Genomic DNA, 19,450 nt, shown 5'->3' with positions numbered 1-19,450 from the left:
CCAAACTGAAGTACCTTTGCCCCAATATACAGCACAGGCCTGACCCCTTTTCCCCTACACCAAAAGGGGAGAGACAACCCTTTATTTTAGATACTGCTATACCACGACTTCTATACTCACCGCATGGCAACTAGTACCAATCTTTAGCACGAATCTTTTTCCTCCGGCACGTTTGCCAGCCTAGTGGCACCTCCTCCCTCCCCTATACGCAAACGCATCTGCCCGCTCCTGCCTCTTAGCAGACAAAGTCTTCTCTTCCCCAGCACCTCACCGCGCTCGTTACAGACCCCGAAGCCCTCTCCCCCACCGCCCACCCCTCAGGCCAGGCTCCCACAGGGGCGCCGCTGCCCTGCCGGCAGGTGGGGCCGTGCCTGCAGCGGGACCGGGACCGGGCCCAGCACCCCTGAAGCCTCCCTCCTGCTCCTCCTCCTCCCCCTGTCAGGAGATTCCTCCTCCTCCTTCTTCTCCTCCGCACGCCAGGCACTCCCAGCAAGGGCACCTCAGGAGCACCTCCCACCCCGAGCAGGGCGCCCCCAGAGCCCGAGCCCGCCGCCGCGCGCAGTCCCAGGCCCGCCGAGCCCCCTCACGGACCTGTAGATCCAGCCATCTTGTCCGAACCCCCCCGCCGCTCCGGGCCTGCACGCGATGCGCGTCACTTCCGCTTGACACAGGGCGTCACTTCCCACAGGGTAATCGCAGCTCCTGAGCGCGGAGGCGCGCGCGGCAAAGGCAGGGGGCGGAAGGGGTGGGTGGAAGATGCGCGCGAGCGACGGGGGCGGGGCGAAGGGGAGGGGGCGGGGCCGCCGGGGTCGGTAGCCGAGGGCCGGTCAGACGCTCGGGGCCGCTCCCGGCAGTACCTTGCGCCGTCCCGGCCGGTCGGGTGGCGGGGGAAAGCCGCTTCCCTCTCAGGAAGGCGGCGGGCTGAGCACAGCACGGCACGGCGGCCGCCGGGAGGTCAGGGGTCCGTCCGCCGCAGCTGCCCGACCAGGCCCGGGAGCGAACGCAAGTGGAGCCGGGGCCGCCGCTGCAGGCTGGGACTGGGCTCGGCGGCGCCGTCCGGGGCCCTCGGCCAGCCCCAGCCGCCTCTTGCGGCAACGGCCGTCCCGCAGGTGCCTCCCTAACGAGCGGCAGCGCCCCTGCTCAGGTCTCCGCGTCCCGTCCTACTGTAGATACACGCTTAATTCGTACTGACAGACTAGAATGAGAGCGCGTTACATCCATTTACAGATTCCTCTGGTAGAAATCAAAAAGCAAGGATGCAAAATGTTTTTCCTCCAGGTAACGGGAACACCGTCGCCAACGAGGAGTCACTGCCATCCTTGCACATACAAGAGCCTGCCTCCGGTCATTTTTCCACTGCTGTCTGATCATAGATCAAACACTGTAGTTGTCATCTGTGCATACGTAAAAAAATATAAATCTACCATAGCTTTTAGTTCTTCCATTGATTTCTGTTTTACCTTTATAAAAGAAAAGCTTTGACCAGATTTCTGTAACAGGAACAAGGAGGAGTTTCCACGTTACCACCACCAGAATTAGAAGTAAGCTTTCCAAGTACAGGGAAACTATTTCTTAAGCTGCATTTGAACGATGTGTGGAGCTTTCTGTTGTCACACCAAGGTGATTGTAGGGATTCTCTTATGTAGCCTATTTCAGTATTTCATTTAGTGGTAACAGTAAGGATACTGAAGTCACAATATTTAAAGATTTTTGTTCTCTACCTATTATAACATCACCAGAGAAAATACTGTGGCATGTCCTTCTGTTTGAGGCCACATGAGCTGTCCCTCTTTTCCTATTATTTGTGAGCCAGAAAGGAGCCCTACAGCCACCTAATGCCTCAGCACTTATTTTTTCAGAAGGATTCATCTGTCTTTTTAAGTGACCCCATGCTAACGATGAACAGCACACCAGCCTATCTTCTAAGACGTGATGCAAATACAGCTGTATGCTTACCGAACCACAGCCGACTTGTATTCTATGAGTCCCTGCCAGCACACAGTGGATTCCGCAGCCCATCTCTGTCTGTACCCACCCACTAGGTGTAAGTCCCATCTTCTGGTTAACGGCAACAAATTCTTATACTACTAATCACAACCACAGAAAATAAAGACAAAACAGGAGCCGAGGGGGGGGCTAGGTAGAACCCTCACTTTTCTGATGTTGTGGGAAGTTTACTGAGACAAAAGTGTATTTTTTTTTCCAACACTGAACTTGGTGAAAAATACCTGACAGCTAGAGGCTGAACAAATCAAAGGTGTAAGTTCCTTTTCTTCCAAGCTATCAAAGGCTTACCCATGGTGATGAAGTTTTCTCTTTTTGAAAAGTGAGAGGCGAGTTCTTTGAAATACAACTTCTGCTTTACAACTTGGTTGAAATAGGGGAATGGTAGTCATTACAACAAAAACCTTTTGTAAACTTCACTGTCAAACATCACACAGCATCCCTTGGGAGAAAGCTTAGAACAGCAGTGCGTTCAGCTCAGAAAATCAGTGTACTACAATCATGTTGTGGAATAAATTTATTTAGAAGAAGCTTTTTATAGAGTTGAGACTTCCGAGTGCTGATTCTACAGACGGCTCTCATGCTGTAAAACACTGCCTCCAGAGTTACCAGAACAATGGCTCCCAAGTCCATCCCACCCTTTCTAAGTAATATTTGGAAAAAGTGTTGATAAAAGGCAAGTAAGGAATAATTACTCCCCCTTCTTAGACTACAAACACAGACAAAGGAAAAGGGTACCTTCCAGTAAGTTTAGGACAAACAAATTATTTTTTCCACAGAATAACTGACCTGTGTAACTCATTTAAGCATGATATTACGGAGGGCACAAGTCTGTGTGAATAGCAGTGATAATAAAAATCATAACATAGCTAAATACCCTTGTGGTTCTTTACACAGATTATCTCTGTGCAACTTCTGCCTTGGGAAGCAGACTGACCCAGAGTAGTCACTGCCTTTGACACAGAGCTCTGGAAACTGCTTACCAATCATCAGGTAATTTCCTCCCATAGGTAGTGCTTTTGGCAGCCAGGACCCTTGCATCTCTGAATCCAGTAAATCCTTCACAAGATAGTCTACCTTAAAAGTAAAGACAGAAAACACCACATGGGATGAGAAAAAGCTCTTACTTATCTTCATGTCCTACTGTGTCTATAAACCCTAACAGGCAGAAAAGCCCCACTGTAAGAAGCGGGGTATAAATGTAGCCGACAGTGATTAGTCTGGAGAGCTTACAGCAGAATCCGTAGCTCTGCAGGTGATGGCAGATGGCACCTGTACAGAGCCCCACTAGATCCTCTCACTTCATCAGTGCAAAACTTGTGTCTGATTAGCCGAGAGGAGCAACATAACTCATCCTCTTTAAAAGCACAGTAAGTGTCAGGTATTAAGCAATAACAGAAACACAGAAAACATGGAAGCAAAAATACTCTCGTAGAAAACTACTAGAGTCTCATTCCAAGCAAATGGACATTTAAATCATTACCTGAGCCCAGAGGGGACTCCTGAAGACCAATAGCCTTCACATTCACAACATATAGCAGTCTTGAAGTTGCAATACCTCTTTTCTCTCCAGTAGGTGGAGAATACAAAAGAAATAAGCAAACTCGATTTCTAGCCCATCCATCCAGAGTTTAACTCCTTTCTTGTTGTGTCATGGGAGGATCTTCAAGTTCTCTTATTTTCCCAAGAGGTTCTACTTGCACATCCATGCAGCACAGTATCTCCTCCTTCCTTAACCTGAAACCCAATTAATAATTTTTGTTTCCTGATTTCCATTTGTTCTAACATGTGTACTCCCAAGATCCTGATCGCACAAATTCACCGTATTTATAGGAAGTACATTTTGCTCATTTCCTCGTGCCGCCTCAACCTGGAAGTACAAGCAGTTACATACCTGAATGAGCTAGTAAGAAAATCAAATTAGAATAGTAAAATGGGCAAGCATAGCTTTACAGTGAAAGTTGCCATTATATTTCACAGATGTGAAAATTCACAAGCAAAGGACATCATCTTGCTACCAGGACTGACAGAGTTACAGAATATTCTAGCCCATTGTTTCTAATAAATGGCCTGTACAACCAAAATAGAACAAAAATAATTAGTATTACATCATAAATACAAAGTTTTGTTCATTATACACTAAACTATAATATCAAATATAAATTTAACTAATGAATGAGGTCATAAACCAAAGATTTAAGGGCACATAAAAAAAAAAATCCCTCATTTATTTTTCTCTATAATTTGTTCATGTTACTTATTATTGTATTAAAATGTCAGCAAGTTTTGTTATTTCATGCAAGGATTATACTTCTTTCCTCCCTGTAAGCAAAACAGCACACATATGATTCTGAAAAGAAAAAACTATTTAAAACAACGTGTTAACTTTTTTCCAAGATTTCAATTCATTCAAGCTTTTTACACGCTCATACAAGAAAAACAAAGTGTAATGTTTTTAAACTCTGCCACTTAGTTTCTAATGAAACAAATGTTGAAAATATTCCCTGGAGAATGCGGGCATCGATCCCGCTACCTCTCGCATGCTAAGCGAGCGCTCTACCATTTGAGCTAATTCCCCACCTCAAAAAAAAAGCTTCGAAACTTGGAGTTACACACTCCACACTTACTGAGAACCGCAGCGCCACCACTTTCGATTTTACGTTCGTTGTTTCTTGCTACTTGTTCCTTTCGCTCACCAATAACCGACTGCAACTCACAGTTGGAATCATGAGATACATCTTTCAGCATGTACGCTACCAGAATAATCTTATTTATCTCTTTTGCAACACAAGCAAAAGAGATTAGCTGTTTTCATACACGAAGCTCTCCAAAAGATGAAGTTATTTGCAAGAAACCTAATGTGTTATTGAAAAAAAAACCCAAAACAAAACCAACTTTTGCTGAGCAATTGTTCCAAATTAAACAAGGAAACCCATGTTCTTTCCAATTTTCAAGGCATACACATGAGGAACCTGGTCCAGGAAATGTTTAATGAGTGAAAAATATTATATGCCTGATTGAAAGGGTCTTAAAGCTTCTACATAAATTTGTGTGTGTTTACCTATGTATACACACACAAATTCTTTTGGAGTGTGTCTGGCTTCTCTGGGGTGACAGTCAAGGGAAATTAAAATATATCTGTATTTTCCTTACTTTTACCTTATTTTCCTTATTTATTACCTCACTGAATGCACTTCCATGTACATAATACATTACTCGTAGCAGCCTTAAAACACTGACTTTTTGAAAAATCAACACGTACAAGCATGAGAAATGCTTGCATGACTTGAGATAGAGCATAAAACCTACATCATAGGCAAGGAACATAAAGACGGCTTATTCCCATATGTCATTAACATTTTAATTTTCACCCTTACCTGCCTACAGCAAGTATTTAACTATCTCTCTAGATCAACATTTTGAGTTATCTATTACTACTACTAACTCAACTACTGCATTTGGCAAAAGCTTCTGGTTGCACAAGTCCTCCTTCCAGTATTGTTGGAAAGTTGGAAAAATTACACCAGCTTAACCAACAGGCCAACCTGTACCCCAGGCTGCATCTCCTACCACTCTATGCCTGCATTTGCTTCCCCGGGTCCTTGGAACAGCCATCTCCCCTTCCACAAACCATCATCCTCCATGTTCCTGAATCCCCCTGCCACCACCCCCCTCTCTTCCATCCCCTCCTTCCCACTGCTTCCTTACCCAAACCCAGCACACAACCTGAAGCACAGACAAAAGTAGGGGTGTGATCAGGGAGTCAGGAGGAGGATCGGAAACCTCAGCAGGCAGCCTGAAACTTGAGCTCAACCATTATGTGAAGGAGTTTGTAACAACTTGCACATGCACATAGTTGATCAACCCAGGTTTTTCAAGCTCAACCAAACCCAGGCTGGGTTCCACTTTACACCTGCCCCCTCCATGTTGTTTTAACAGCAGAAGTTTCTTGGGTCCCTCTTTGAAACATAAGATTGCTACCACATATAAAGTGATGTACCCAGCAAGAGAATTGGGACTCTGGTTCTCCGAAAGGCAAGCACAGTTTACAAACTCTGCCTGATTTGACACAGTAGTGTGCGCTCATGCTCATCTCCATAAGCCCTATGTACTTCTGTGCGTACAGCCAAATTACATAGTCCATAATCTACCACATCGGGACATTCTGACTGTTGCTTTAACACCTTCATTCACAGATTAGATTGTTGTGTCAGCACTACACCAGACTACAACTCTTCCCTGCCTTAAGCCCCATTTCTCACTCCACAGCAGAACGAAAGGCATTACTCATCCATCAAGTCTACGTCAGGCTAAGGGGGAAATCACACCAGAGCATGAGTGGAGGTAAGATCACCACCTGACTCGTTTCTAACCAGCCTGGCTTTTTTTACATCATTTTACTGGATTCTGGTGACCCTTAATCCACTGGGTTATGTACATAAGCCCTGACATGTGACATATAGCTTGGAGCTACTGTACATACACACTCAGTTGTTCCTGGAGCTGGATTCTTTGGCATAACTGAAAGCAACCCCCTGTCTTTACTCTGTGTGGCAGTATTCACTCAGTGCTTGACAAGCCTCAGTGTTGATGTGCTACACATTTCCTAACAGTGCCAGCCACAAAAAAATAGGAAGGAGAAGAAAGAATAGTATTCAGAAAAAACCATAGTTGTCAGCTCTAAGAGCATGAACGGTGTGAGAAATAATCAGAAATAAAGCTGTTGTGAATTTACGGCCATCTGTAAAAGTTTAAGCTACCTTAGATTTTTTTTTTTTTTTAAATACTAAAACTAGTCCTGCCAGAGTTAAAAAAACAAGGAAATTTTAATAGGAGGATGTGAATGGCTGTGTATAGTTTTTTAATGTTTGTAAAATGCTTTAAAGATTAAAAACAACATGGGATTCATGTATTTGTGACACAAAGTATGGAAAGATCTTTGCCATATAAAAATTCATTTTTCTATGGCAGCTTCTAGAACATGCATGGAAAATTCAGCATGCTTTCTGTGTCGAAAACAGAGAGGAAAACATTAACTTTCAGAAAGGACTCTTTGAGATACAGAAAGTGATAATTAAAACAACTTGACAACTACTGGTAACACAAAGCTTAAGGAGACCCTTGAAAGGCATTGTCAGCAGCACATCACTGTCAAATCAGACTTAAATGAAAAAAATTCAACCCAGAAGTGAAGTCTTTGGGTAGTTACAAAGAAAGCTACAGAAGCTGCAACCATATTTCTCACTTGGGGAAGCTTTCTTACCACAAGCATTTCATTTGTTATAGAAACTATGATACAAAATCCAGCTGAAATAAGGCGCATGTGTTTTTCATGTGGTCTTCTTCATGCAGAATCGGCCACCTTTGGACTCTCACTGGGCCCAACAGCACCTGCTTACTTGATCATCTGGAGGAATTTAGAGTGAGGTAGCTAACCATCCCTAATTATTCCATGGTAAAGGTCACTAATTTTTAGCAGTTATGACAGAGAGCATATTTAGACCAGGCATTCCTGATTAAGTTCCTGGTTGGGTATTGTTATTCTAAAACAAAGGGATTTCAAGAAAAAAAAAAAACCACCTTATTTTTGTCTTTATCTTCAGAAAATATAAAGCCTTCATCACAGAAGCTTGTTTAGAGATGGCTACTATCAATTCAAATGTTGCTATAATCTTAAGTGACGGTAAACAATTTAAAGTCTGCACTGATCTTGTTTCAGGTTATCTAACAATATTAACATCTTTTCATAACCTTTTATTTATCCGAGAAGTGTTGAAGTACTGTAATGTTACCAACATCATCTGGCAAAAGGAGCACTCATGAGCTCCAGAAAGGCATTAGTTTTGCCATCAGAAAACCAGCTCAGCTCTTGCTGGAAAAGAAATTTTTTAATTCCTGTTTTTTGCTCTGTTACTTTTTCCAGGAAAAATATTTAGCAAGACTCCAAGGAGCAAAGGAAGAAGGGAGCAAGGTGGAGCAGTTTATCCTACACAATTCCACCAAACCTGCTAGCAGGACAGATTAAAAGTGGATTTTCCCATCCTCTAGCGAAACAGTCTCTTTTCCTATTAGCAGTTAGCCTGATGTTTGGTGTTGAAGGTTTGAAGGCCAAGGCTTTTTGTAAGACAGGAGAAGCTTTTACAGCTGCAAACCAATCTGAAGTTTTAAGAAAACAACAGAGAAAGATATATTGTATATCCAAGTTATTTAAGAGTCATGCTCTCAAGTGCTAGAAATTACTAGGACTGTGGTTGTAAGGTAAGAATTCTGTCTACCTTAAACACAGATCAATATACATGTTTTTAATTAATTTTTCCAACCTCCACCTTCAAAGCAATGCTGAGGAAATTGCTTGAGCATAAACCTATTTATGAATTTACATCCTGAAAACACCCATGCAAGTTCACTTAAAGGCATACACACTCAGCTGTTACTCCTGTTACAGCTATTGATTTTGAGAAACCTAGGACAAAATCCACTCTTTCCAACATTACCTTCTTCTCCTGTCGATGATGCAGAAAGCATTTGTAGCACCGGGTGGCTCCGGAGGAACCCCCATAGCTGGCCAGCAGGCAGGCTCACTGAACAGGCCAGGCTTTTCTTTTGAAGACTTACTATTCCAGCAACAGCCTTAAGGACTGGGAGGGGACCAAGCTACAGCATCTCCCTGCTCACACCATAGAACACCCCATTACTGGGCTGCCTATATTTAAAGAATAAAAGGAGGGGAAGAGGGTGTGGATGTGGTGGGGGAGCATGTGTCACTGCAGAAGGTTCTAGCAGTGGAAGTACCGAGCAAGGGCTGGGCCCTGAGGGGGCGGGAAGGCGGGCACTCTGTGGGGCTGCCTGGAGGTTGTGTCAGCCTGAGCAGGTTCAGGTGGAGATATGGAAAGATGAAGTAGGTGGAGGAGGTTTGTCTGCAGCCTTTTACTCAGGGATTTTCTGGTTGTGAAGGTTGTCTTTGTGGGTCTCTCAAAATGGAGCTCTGAGGTCATGGGGGTGGCTTGCTTGAGGGAGGCAGTGCAGTCGGTGGTGCCCTCCCTCAGGAGAGGGGGTGGTTTTGTGGGTTCTGCTGGGGGTACTTCCTACTGCTGTACTGCACTTGGGAGCTGTGACTGGGGCTCCAGCTCTCCTTTGATCACTCAACACCAGTCTCACACTGTATTTGTGAAAATTTAATAGCTGTTTTCTTCTGATACTGTTCAGCCAGAGTTTGCTCACAGTGTACCACTGAGCCCAAGAAGGAAATGGAAGACTCAAATAGGAGGGTAACATGGATTAACAAACTTGGTGAAGTGGGTGTGAACTTAAAGTTTCTGTGTTTTTAATTCAGCTTGGCTGTGATGTTTTTGTGCTATGTCTGTGTTTTGAGTACACTGTAAGCAGGTAGCTCTTCTACTGATAGGTCTGGTTTACCTGTTCTAATTCTAAAATGACTGTATAGTATGGTGGTGTGTAAATTAAAAAAGACAAGCTCTCATATCTTCATGTGGACCTAAGTAATCAGATGCTAAACACTCACTGAATTTCAGTGAGTTCTGTGTGCCTTAAACATCTAATGTTTGAACATTGCAGACAAACATTTTTCAGGTCGTTCTATATAACCAGTTCCTCAGGTCTTTTCCTGTTGTGTTAGTTTGGAAGATGTGATTGTTCTTAAAACTACTCTGTTATTCTGGAGCAGTTCTTGTTTAGTGAGTAGATATTTCTGTACCTTAGTAAAATCTACAGGATGTAGGAATCTTCATCATCCTCTAAACTAGAGAAATCTTCATCACCAAAAGCGAAAGATGGATAAAAAGCTGAAAGATAAAGAAATTGTCCAGTGTTTTGTAGAAATAGATGGCTCTGTAGAGCCTTTAAAGGAGCATGAGAAAAATACTGTGTGTCCTGTTAAATGATGGACGATTAGCCACGTGGCCTGCACAGAGCTCAAGGCATAACCAGCACACATTCTCTCCTTTCTGGAGTTATAGGGAATGTGGAGAAAATTTGGACTATTACAGTGGTGATTCAGAAGACAAAGGTTGCAAATTCATTTGGATTCAGGCATAGTCAATCTCACTGCTTTTGTACCAATCTTTTTTGACTGTTATTAAACTGTTTGTTTGGAATGGGTATCTGAAGTTGGACAGTATGTTAAATGAATAGTACAGTTTTTCTGTATGGCCATGTTAGTTCATGGAGGGCATTGTACATGAACCCTATGATACTGAAACTTTTGAAACCCTCTTGAAGTTGGTAGAGATGTCAGGGCTTCCAAAAAAATCAGAGAAGGAAGTTGTGATGTGAATATAGTAATTTTCCTAAAAAAGAAACCAAAATGCATAATCATGTTAATATATGACTTACTGTTTCCCTGTCTGGAAACAGAATGAAGTCTTTCCCAATCTGGAAGCCTTAGACAGAAATCTAAAACCCACTGATGCTTTTAGAGGAAGAGAATGATAATTCTGATGTCTTGCTCAGTACTTCCAACGTTCCTCTCAAGTTTGGGATGTTATGGGTTGAAATCATGATGGTGATTTTTGTGTGGTCCGGACTACCCTTTTATGCTACTTTTTGGGATCTGTCTGATCTCCATCTGAGCTCACTGCCTCCTTAGCACTAGGTTAACTTAAATGGCAGTCCGATAAATACACTCAAAGAACGTTATGGTTTTGTACTTCTTACAAAAGCAGCTTATTTAATTATTTGGGCATTTGCAAGCTTCTGTTGTGGCTGCTAATGCTATCTGAAGTTACTTAGGTTGCCTGGCTAAGCTCTGTCCAACACTGATTCTTTGATTAATATTACAGTATTTTGTATTGCTACATTACCTCCAAGGTGGACTGTGCTGATTTTCCTCAAAGTAATAGCAGTGGCAAATATTACTAAAAGTAGCAAATCTTTCTAGGGTTTTTTTAATTGTGTTTTGTTGTTGTTGTTGTTAGCGGTTTTTTTAGCACGTCTTCGTCTTGTGGTTTGGGTACAAAATGATGAATGGCGGTAAAATGGAGGCAAAATTTTGTGAGGAATAAAATCTTCATCAAGAAATAAAGCTCTGGGAGGAAGTTTTTCTAACTCATGACAGACCTGCTGTGTGGCTTTTTGTGTGACTTATATTTTTTTGTTCTGTGTTTCCCAAAGGAAGGTGTTGATTTTGTTGCCAAGTTCCATGTTTTGATACTGATTTTCCATAAAATGATTTCTGAGGTCCAGAACACATTTTCTGTAATGCTTTAAATACAGTTTTTTGTACAGAACCGATGATGTATTTGTTTCATTTTAATGATAAATCTATCAACTTGAAAGTTGGGCTATTTAAAAGAATTAACTGAATGTACTGCAGCTGTCCTTAGGTTATTTTATCACTGCTTAATTTATAGTTAGTTCTGGGTGTCGTTTTATTTTAAGTAAATTTTGCCCTACTTGCTGTGTTAAAGCCTTAAGACTACCAGAGCTTAGCAACAAATTAAAACATTTCATAGGCAGCAGTACTTGGCAGTTTGTGTGCAGCTGTCAGCCTGCTCGGGCCTTCTCATAATTAAGGCATGTAGATGTGCTGTACCATTCAAAAGCTGGCATGATGAAATCCTGTTCCTGCCTGGGCTGTGTTCATACAAGCCAAATGCAAACACAATTAGAAGGGGTTTGCCTGCTTATTTTACAACATAGGTGTTTTTAAGACTTAGGTGATTTGTATTCTGAAAGAATACTAGGGGGAAAAAAACAATAGCCAAGCACAAATGAAGATCTGAAAGTGTTACAGTTGGCTTGTAACATTTTTTTTTGAGGGGGGTTTAATTGCTTTGAAATACAAAGCTTAGAGTAAAGTATTACTGTTAGGAGGAAAGTCATGCTTTTCGTCTGTGAGTGATTTTTAGATCACCTGTTTTTGTCAGTCATAGAGAGCAGAAGGCATTCTGGCCAAAACAAGATAAAATGTTGAGTGGAATATTTAGTAATCAAGCCAATTCCTGTAAAGGTAGTTTGCCTCTGTATGTACTGAAATGCATAGTGCCTCAACTGTGGCATAACTCTGAGTCACTTTTAAAAGTGGGATTTAGTCACTCTGGTGCTCTGGAATGTTTACATCGTAACAAAGTGCTGTGTTTCTAGTTATTATATGACTAAGCAAATGAACTACTGGATGTTTCAGAGGTTTTGGTGCAAAGATCCAACTGGTCATGTGAAGATAGCACAGAGTAGAAGTAGCAGCAAGAATACCTACTTTGCCAGCTAGCAGGGCTTTCAGTTGGCAGGCTAGTTGCTGAAATGTCTATGGTATCTGCAGATTAATTCCAGCTGTAAGAACTTAATTATCTTCTGCAAATTAATTTCAGATGCTTCTTTCCACATTGATTAGGTTTTAATATGAGAGGGGAAACATTTTTTCCCAAAGGCAGCTGTTTCAGAGGGAGGGAGCAGGTAACAAGATACTGGAGTTTGTTAATGGAAGAGTGTGTATGGGACTTCTGGTGTGGGAATTTAGGGTTAGACCAGTGGTCCTCATCAGGGAGTTGGCATCTTGGATGCTGCAGCAGCATTTGACAATTTCAGAAAGCGAGGTTAGCATTAGCAATTTATAGCTAATGGTAGTGCTAGCTTGTAAATCGTATCTCTTCTTTCTCTGGTCAATGATAATTAGTGTCTTGCTGCTGCTTCTTCACATCTTTGGTTCTCCCACCATCTCTAGAAGATTCTGTTCTCTGTTCTTTTTGTTATGATAATTGTTTTACTATTCCTGAAATAATAATATTCCCAGAGTATCTTTGGATTAAAAAAAGAAAAGGTGGAGTTGCTCTAAACTGCTGCTGCTGTTTTATCTTAAAAGTGAATTTGCAACTGCAAGCCTAGTTGGGCTTCCCTTAGTTAAGTTGTTGAGAGGTTTTCTGTGTTGTCTTTTGAAGCACTGCATATTCTGAGCCATGTGGTGCCATGTGAGGTTCCTAAAATCTGTTGTCAACTTTGAAGTGTTCTATGCACATGGTGTTCAGAAATTACAGATACCATAATGGGCAAAGGAAAAAGAAGGAAGGGACTCAGATTGCTAAAGAATGATGGACAAGAAAGCCAAAGGTTCAGACAAAAACCACAGTCATTCAGAAATTGTCTTATTCTGTGAATGGAACTTGCTAGAAAAGTAATGAGGGAGTGGTGTTGCATTAGAAAGCCAGAAGTCTCTTCACAGAGTATCCCTACTCTTTCTACAGTTAGAACTTCCTACAGTAGCAAAACCATTGATACATGTACAAGTGTAAACTTGAGTTGTTCTGCTTTAAATGTTTGTCTGCTAACACCTTTTTTTCCATTTTTGAGATTCTGCTAGTCCTAATGTCACAATACTATGCTCTCTGGAGTCTTCCAGAACAAAAAAATAAAAAAAAAGTTTAATGCATTTGAAAGTCAGATCGAAGTTGGAAGAGCAGAATGGCAAAAACTTAATTCTCAGGGTTGAACAAGTGAGAGAGTTTGGAGGAAATGCCATGCAAATAGTTGTTTCTGTCTTAAAGTTAGGATGGTCAAATATCTTTAAAGCGTGATTACATATAGGTTGACTTTGAGGGATTTGATACTGTCTAATAAACCTCCACTGTGTCTGAACCTGTAACTTTTAGGTATGGCTAAGTAATGAGTTGTTGACTGCAGATGACTTCCACAGGAATTCTTGTTGAATTATATATGGCATGGCAATAACTGTATATATATAAGATGACTTAGGATGTATTTTTTAAAGTATCAGGCTTGGAAAAATCTTCTAGAACTTGATACTCTGGTTTATTTCATTATCACAAATAGTTCAAGTTATAAAAAACCAAATATATATTATTTAGGCATTAACCTAGGTGTCCTGCAAAGACTGCAATTCGGTTATTGCACTTCCTGAAATCACTGAGTCCTCGGAGAAGAGAGTACTGACAGCTCTTTATATGTCAGTGTGATTCGTGTGTCTTAAAGGACCTTGGGCAAATCAAGACAGAAACTGCAAGCGAGTTGTTTTTAAAGTTGTTAAATAAATTTAATTTCAGATAGTCTTTTTTCCAGAAAGGCAAAGATGTACTACATTTACAATATTAAATAAAAGTTCACGGTTCTCTCTAGCTTCCCCCCCCCCCCCGAATCAAAGCAAAAGAAAGGCCCAGACTATGAAAAGATTTCTGAAGGGTTCATTCCAACTCCCCTTCTTTTTACAAGGAAAAGAAACATGAATCCTCACAGTTGCTTTTCTTTGGGTTTTAACAGTCAGTTGCCTATCTTTCCATTACTGCCTACTATTTAGTCTTTATCCATTTCAGTGTTATTTTCTGACTAATGAACAGTTAGTTGACCGCTGATTAGTAACACATACAAATTATGATTGTTTCCAGCACTCTGAATCAGCAACTATCTGCACAAATGTAAATATGGCTGGGTATGGCTTTGATCCTCCAAGGTAAATGGCAATATATAGAGATTGAGGAAGTAAGAAACTAACTTGATTGTTGTGATATGTCAGTCACATTAGGTCAACAAATGTGCATGTTCCAGTTCTAGCAAAGTGGATCTCTTTTGCTTGCTTTACTTCTATTTTATGATAGTGTGAAATCATAGCCACTTTCAAAGGGAGAAACTACTCTAGTACATAACTTCAAATAACCGGAAATATTGGAGACCCAGCTTTGTGTTTTCTGACTCTGATCTTGCAGAGCTGAAACCAAACCACTGGACAGAATTTTCACTGGTATTTCATTATAGCCACGATTTCTTTTTTTACATTTTAATCATGTATTCTTAATTTTATATGTATGTGTGAGTGTGCATGTCTGTCTGGTGATGTAGTCATGCCTTAAAAATTCCTGAGAGATATAGACAGATGATGTGAATTATTACTTTGTTTCCCATTGTTCCATTTGCCCTCTGTTTAACTTGGGCCCAGAACTCCATTGCCACAAGAGAAAGAACTGGAAGAATTTGAGAGAAATTCTCATGTCTCTTCTTTTCTCAGAAAGAACTGACCTATTCAGTCACATTTATTGTATTGTAAAATGTGGAAATGAGTAACGTCATTTAGCTGACCACCTAGGGATTATAAATAGGAAAAATCTGTTTTAGAAAAACATAATCTTTAAATATATCCAGATTTCTCTAAACAGTCATAATTGTTTGGTGTGAACATAAATCTACAGTTGCTTGGAAACACAGACCTTCTGTTATCCAGATGCAGCTCAGCTGAATAAAACATGTGCGGTTACATCAAGGAGTCTAGATTTCATGCTTCGCAAAATTCCCACTAAGGCTGTCAAAAGCAGTGTACTTTAAGAAAAATCTAATTGTTTCTGCATTTCAGTGGAAAGTTGTGTTGTTATTGTCTGCCAGAAACTTCGGTAGGGGATTAGAACTTGAGCAGTGGGGTCCGGCTGCCCAGCTACCAGTGTGGTATTTGGGTAGAAAAACAATTTGATTCTTGGTAGATGGTTTTGTTTGTACTTGAGACAGCAGATCAAATTTGGAGATAATTTATAGAAAGTCTTTCTGTCAGTGCAAAATAGGAAAGTTGGAAGGGACAGTAAATAGGCCGTTCCCACCGCGGGGAATTAGCTCAAATGGTAGAGCGCTCGCTTAGCATGCGAGAGGTAGCGGGATCGATGCCCGCATTCTCCATTTGCTACCTACAGGTGTTACTTTCTATTGCCACTGTGAACTGTACTTCGTTTTTTTCAGTTACCAGTTGTAATTTTTTTTTTGCTGTTTTGGAAAAGAACAGCTTGTAAACTTCTGTTTTGCTTAAAATTAGGGTAACTGCCTGCACAAAAAAGAAACAAATTCCTATTGATGGGTTTTAAAGAATGAAACAGAAGCACATTGACAAATACCACTGTTTCTTCGCCTTTTTGGCTGTGATACAATTTTAGTGCCCTATGCTGAGGGGTTCTTTTTCAAATGTAGATGCCTTTTTCTGTACCCATTTTTTAAGGATTAAAATTAATGAATTTTAAGAAGCACAGGAACAATATGAACGATTTAAGTTGAGCGTTTTTTAAAAGTGTAAATTATATCGGGTTGAGGAAGAAACTGTGTGAAATTGTGAGAGATTGAATGTCAGTTGAAGCTCAGGTTAAGTACAAGTGTGTTGTGCCCATACTAGCTACAACAGGTGCAAAGTAGCTGGAGTAGCTATGGTAAGCTGCAGATTATGTAGACGACTACATACTTTTACATTTTAGAGAATTTCAATAACTTTTTATATAACTAAAAACTTGTTTAAAAATGCTCACATTGAAATTCAATGCACTGGTAACGGACAGAAGTGAATTATATTTCCTGTATTACAGAATAAGAACATTAGTATTAGGTGCTTTTTTGAAGACATAATTTTTCTGAGAGTTCACAAGTGTAGTTTGCTAATTGAGATTTTTTTTTCCTGTTTTATTTGCTGTATGAAATGGTATATATTACTAGCTATATATTTTCTTTCACAAACCTGAACAATTTATGGAAGAAAATGTTATATTACCGTAGATTTCAGTCCCTCAAAACACTGGAGAATGCGGGCATCGATCCCGCTACCTCTCGCATGCTAAGCGAGCGCTCTACCATTTGAGCTAATTCCCCTTGATTGCTAGTATGAAGGGCGGATTTACTTCTGCTGAATCATAGCTTGGCTGCTTCAGGTATAATTACTTTGTTGAGTCAATCTGCTTATTTATCACTGTATTTATGTGGGAAGCCTGGTATTGTAAAAATCGGAATACTCACTTGACATGAGAAGCAGTCATACTGAAGCATTTTCCTGCTGTGTTGATAAAACACTACTTGCTTTCCTGAACAAAGCCTCCACCAGTGTTTATTCAGGAAGGAGAGAGAACTATTTTTTTTACCTCTTTTACAATATAGATACCAAAAGACTTGTAAATCTAGAAAGTGTACTATTAGAAGTCACTGAAGGACAATGAGATTTTTCTTCACCTTATCTTTCAAGGCCTTTTCTTTTATTTTCCAACTTTATTTTCCAATTAGTTGTATGTAAATGGTATATATAATGGTTTAGAAGTTCATATTTATCATAGTTGGTGGAGAGGAAGTATTCAGTTGTATCTTCCTAAGTTATATTCTAGGTACATCTGCCTTTTTTAATTGAATTTGATGATTCAGTTAATATTGCATCTTAAATATATGGGGTTACTAAAACCACTTTGGAAATATAAAAAGTGTAGGCATACTAACTGACTTGGCAGCAAGAAGTGCATTGGCAAAGCCCTATTCACAGGGTATTAAATCAAGGAATGCTTTCTGGATTTAAAGAACAAAAATGTAGTTTACAGTGAGAGTGGTTGCACTGAGATACTATTAAACAACAAAGACAAAGAAAGTGATATAATGGAAGAGTTCTAACATGATTTTTTTAAATTCAGAAAAGTAAGTTCTCCTAGTAAAGTAAAACGTGTACAGTAATCCAACAATACATGTGCCAGTGGTTTTTCTCTAATGGATTTAACTTACTGGATGACAGCACCTAGTAAGAAGAAAATAAATTACAAATGTAAGCATCAGGCCATTACAATTTGTCTAAAGTAAGGTAGTACTCAAATCTGGCACAATCCAGATTCAGGATGTGGAACTAAAACTGCAGTGTCACTGCAAATATTCTCCTAGAATTTAAATATTCTCCTGTCTTACCTCAATCTCTGCACAACAATAAATAAAGATTTGTTCTTACTGTTTCTTGCAAAATATTTTAACTGACTTTGTCTACCTCTCTGGAGTAAACTGGAGGGGAAAAACAAATACACAAAAGTGGTTTCAGTCCCTCTCACAGGCACCCGTCTTAGGCTCAGCGATGGCCCACTGCACATCTGCAGCTGTGGTCTTTCCCATATTGTACTTCACAAGGTTCAGCTCTATGTACAGTATTATTTACCTACCCTGTGCAGTCTGAGTTGTGTGAAAATGGCAGACTCTCCCTAATTTTCACCCCCAAATATCACTCTGCTGCTACTGAAAAGCCTAAAGCTTAGACAGTTCAGCTCACATGTAAATAGTTTATTTGATGCTGAAGTCAGATAAGGGTGAAGAAAGACCTCTGCAATAGTACTATTTTTAGTGACTAAAATGTGTATTTCATATAATTGGCAGCCCATTGCTTTGTGATCTTGAATTTATTGTGATTGCTAAGTTTTCATGTAAGATGGTGAGTAAAACTTTTTGATTTCTCCACCTGATTGGGAGAACTTCCTTACCTACATGGCTGAAAATAACCTGACCTCCTTAATTCCATGTTTCATTTCTCTAGGGTATTTCAGCAGTGAAGGCTTTGTATCCACATACTTCCATTTAACACAGATCACTTCGATACATCTCTCTGGCCACACTGATGTGAACCGATATCAGCTAATTTAATCAGGTTTGATGTTTGCTTTCTAAGATGGACTTCTTAGGGGATGTCAGGGCAAATGCGAGTTTTGTGTTACCTTCAAGCTGCTCCATGGCATTGCCTGTGATGTGATAGCCCTCAACACAGAAGCAGCAGCTGCCCCCTTCATAGAAGGATAAATCTAGGGCGAGTTGGGTGGCATTGAAAGGCTGCAGGTCATGAGTTTGTCGTGCAAGTTAATGTGAAGTGCCTTATCACGTTACTCGGGGAGTTTGTCTATTTTTTTTGTCCAAGATGACAAGCTCAAGGTCAAATGCTCATAAGTGTTCTGAACAGCTGCTGTGGGGTTACTGCCCTTGATAAAGCAGCAGAATCAGTAGTAGGAAGGCACTTTGCATTTGTGTTTATTAAAATCTATGGTTACAGGATAAATTAGAATATGGTGGGGGGAATTAGCTCAAATGGTAGAGCGCTCGCTTAGCATGCGAGAGGTAGCGGGATCGATGCCCGCATTCTCCACTGTCATGTTTTATTTGTGGTGGGAGAAAAACCAGTTAACTACGAAAAATGTTTTCAGGTGTTGAACTGGAATTTTGAAGTGAAATAAGCTCGTGGATTTTAGGTGTACATAGTTTATTTCTTAAATGCTGCCATCTGTTCAACTAGAATAAATTAATTACTCATTTTTTAAAAAAAAAACCAAAACCAAAACAAATAGAAACTGACTTTTATAGGGAGAAAACCAAACGTCAGAAAGTACTTCCTCTCAGGAATGACAAGTAATAAACCTTTTTTATTATTATTTTATACACCTAGAAAACATGTCTTTTCTGGTTTGTCTTGTTTCTTACTACTTCATTTGGAAATGCAAAATGAACTATTTCAAATTCATTTGACACCTCTTCTGGAATTGCAGCTGAATGAGGTTTAATTTGTGAATAGATAGGCCTGTGCAAGAGAAAACTCTGCATGTATGGGGCTGCATTTTAAATCCACCTTGAAGATGAGAGTTTTGCAATCCATGTAAACAATAAGGGGAGGGGGAATTAGCTCAAATGGTAGAGCGCTCGCTTAGCATGCGAGAGGTAGCGGGATCGATGCCCGCATTCTCCA

At 40.4% G+C, this 19,450-nt stretch overlaps 1 protein-coding gene and 5 non-coding genes across 9 annotated transcripts in view; 3 read left to right on the top strand and 3 right to left on the bottom strand.

Moving 5' to 3' along the window:
• Nucleotides 1–729, bottom strand: part of UBE2V2 (ubiquitin conjugating enzyme E2 V2) — a 29,461-nt gene extending 28,732 nt beyond the window's left edge. For 2 of the 4 annotated variants that reach the window (XM_075084992.1, XM_075084991.1), the window contains exon 1: nucleotides 592–729. Coding sequence is in view for 1 of the 4 variants with exons in the window: in XM_075084991.1 (XP_074941092.1) it covers nucleotides 592–607 (16 nt within the window). In the remaining 3 variants the exon portion in view is untranslated. The remainder of the gene's footprint in view (nucleotides 1–591) is intronic. The other 2 variants (XM_075084994.1, XM_075084993.1) reach the window with 2 other exon arrangements.
• Nucleotides 730–4,509: 3,780 nt separating this feature from the next.
• TRNAA-AGC (transfer RNA alanine (anticodon AGC)) lies at nucleotides 4,510–4,582 on the bottom strand. Its single transcript has one exon. It is a non-coding gene; the product is annotated as a tRNA-Ala (tRNA).
• Nucleotides 4,583–15,554: 10,972 nt separating this feature from the next.
• On the top strand, nucleotides 15,555–15,627 carry TRNAA-AGC (transfer RNA alanine (anticodon AGC)). The gene has a single exon. It is a non-coding gene; the product is annotated as a tRNA-Ala (tRNA).
• An 878-nt stretch (nucleotides 15,628–16,505) lies between these two features.
• TRNAA-AGC (transfer RNA alanine (anticodon AGC)) lies at nucleotides 16,506–16,578 on the bottom strand. The gene has a single exon. It is a non-coding gene; the product is annotated as a tRNA-Ala (tRNA).
• A 2,205-nt stretch (nucleotides 16,579–18,783) lies between these two features.
• TRNAA-AGC (transfer RNA alanine (anticodon AGC)) lies at nucleotides 18,784–18,856 on the top strand. Its single transcript has one exon. It is a non-coding gene; the product is annotated as a tRNA-Ala (tRNA).
• A 521-nt stretch (nucleotides 18,857–19,377) lies between these two features.
• TRNAA-AGC (transfer RNA alanine (anticodon AGC)) lies at nucleotides 19,378–19,450 on the top strand. The gene has a single exon. It is a non-coding gene; the product is annotated as a tRNA-Ala (tRNA).

Source organism: Phalacrocorax aristotelis, chromosome 2 (assembly GCF_949628215.1).
Source record: "Phalacrocorax aristotelis chromosome 2, bGulAri2.1, whole genome shotgun sequence".
NCBI lineage: Eukaryota > Metazoa > Chordata > Aves > Suliformes > Phalacrocoracidae > Phalacrocorax > Phalacrocorax aristotelis.
This window is presented reverse-complemented; position numbering and strand designations above follow the sequence as displayed.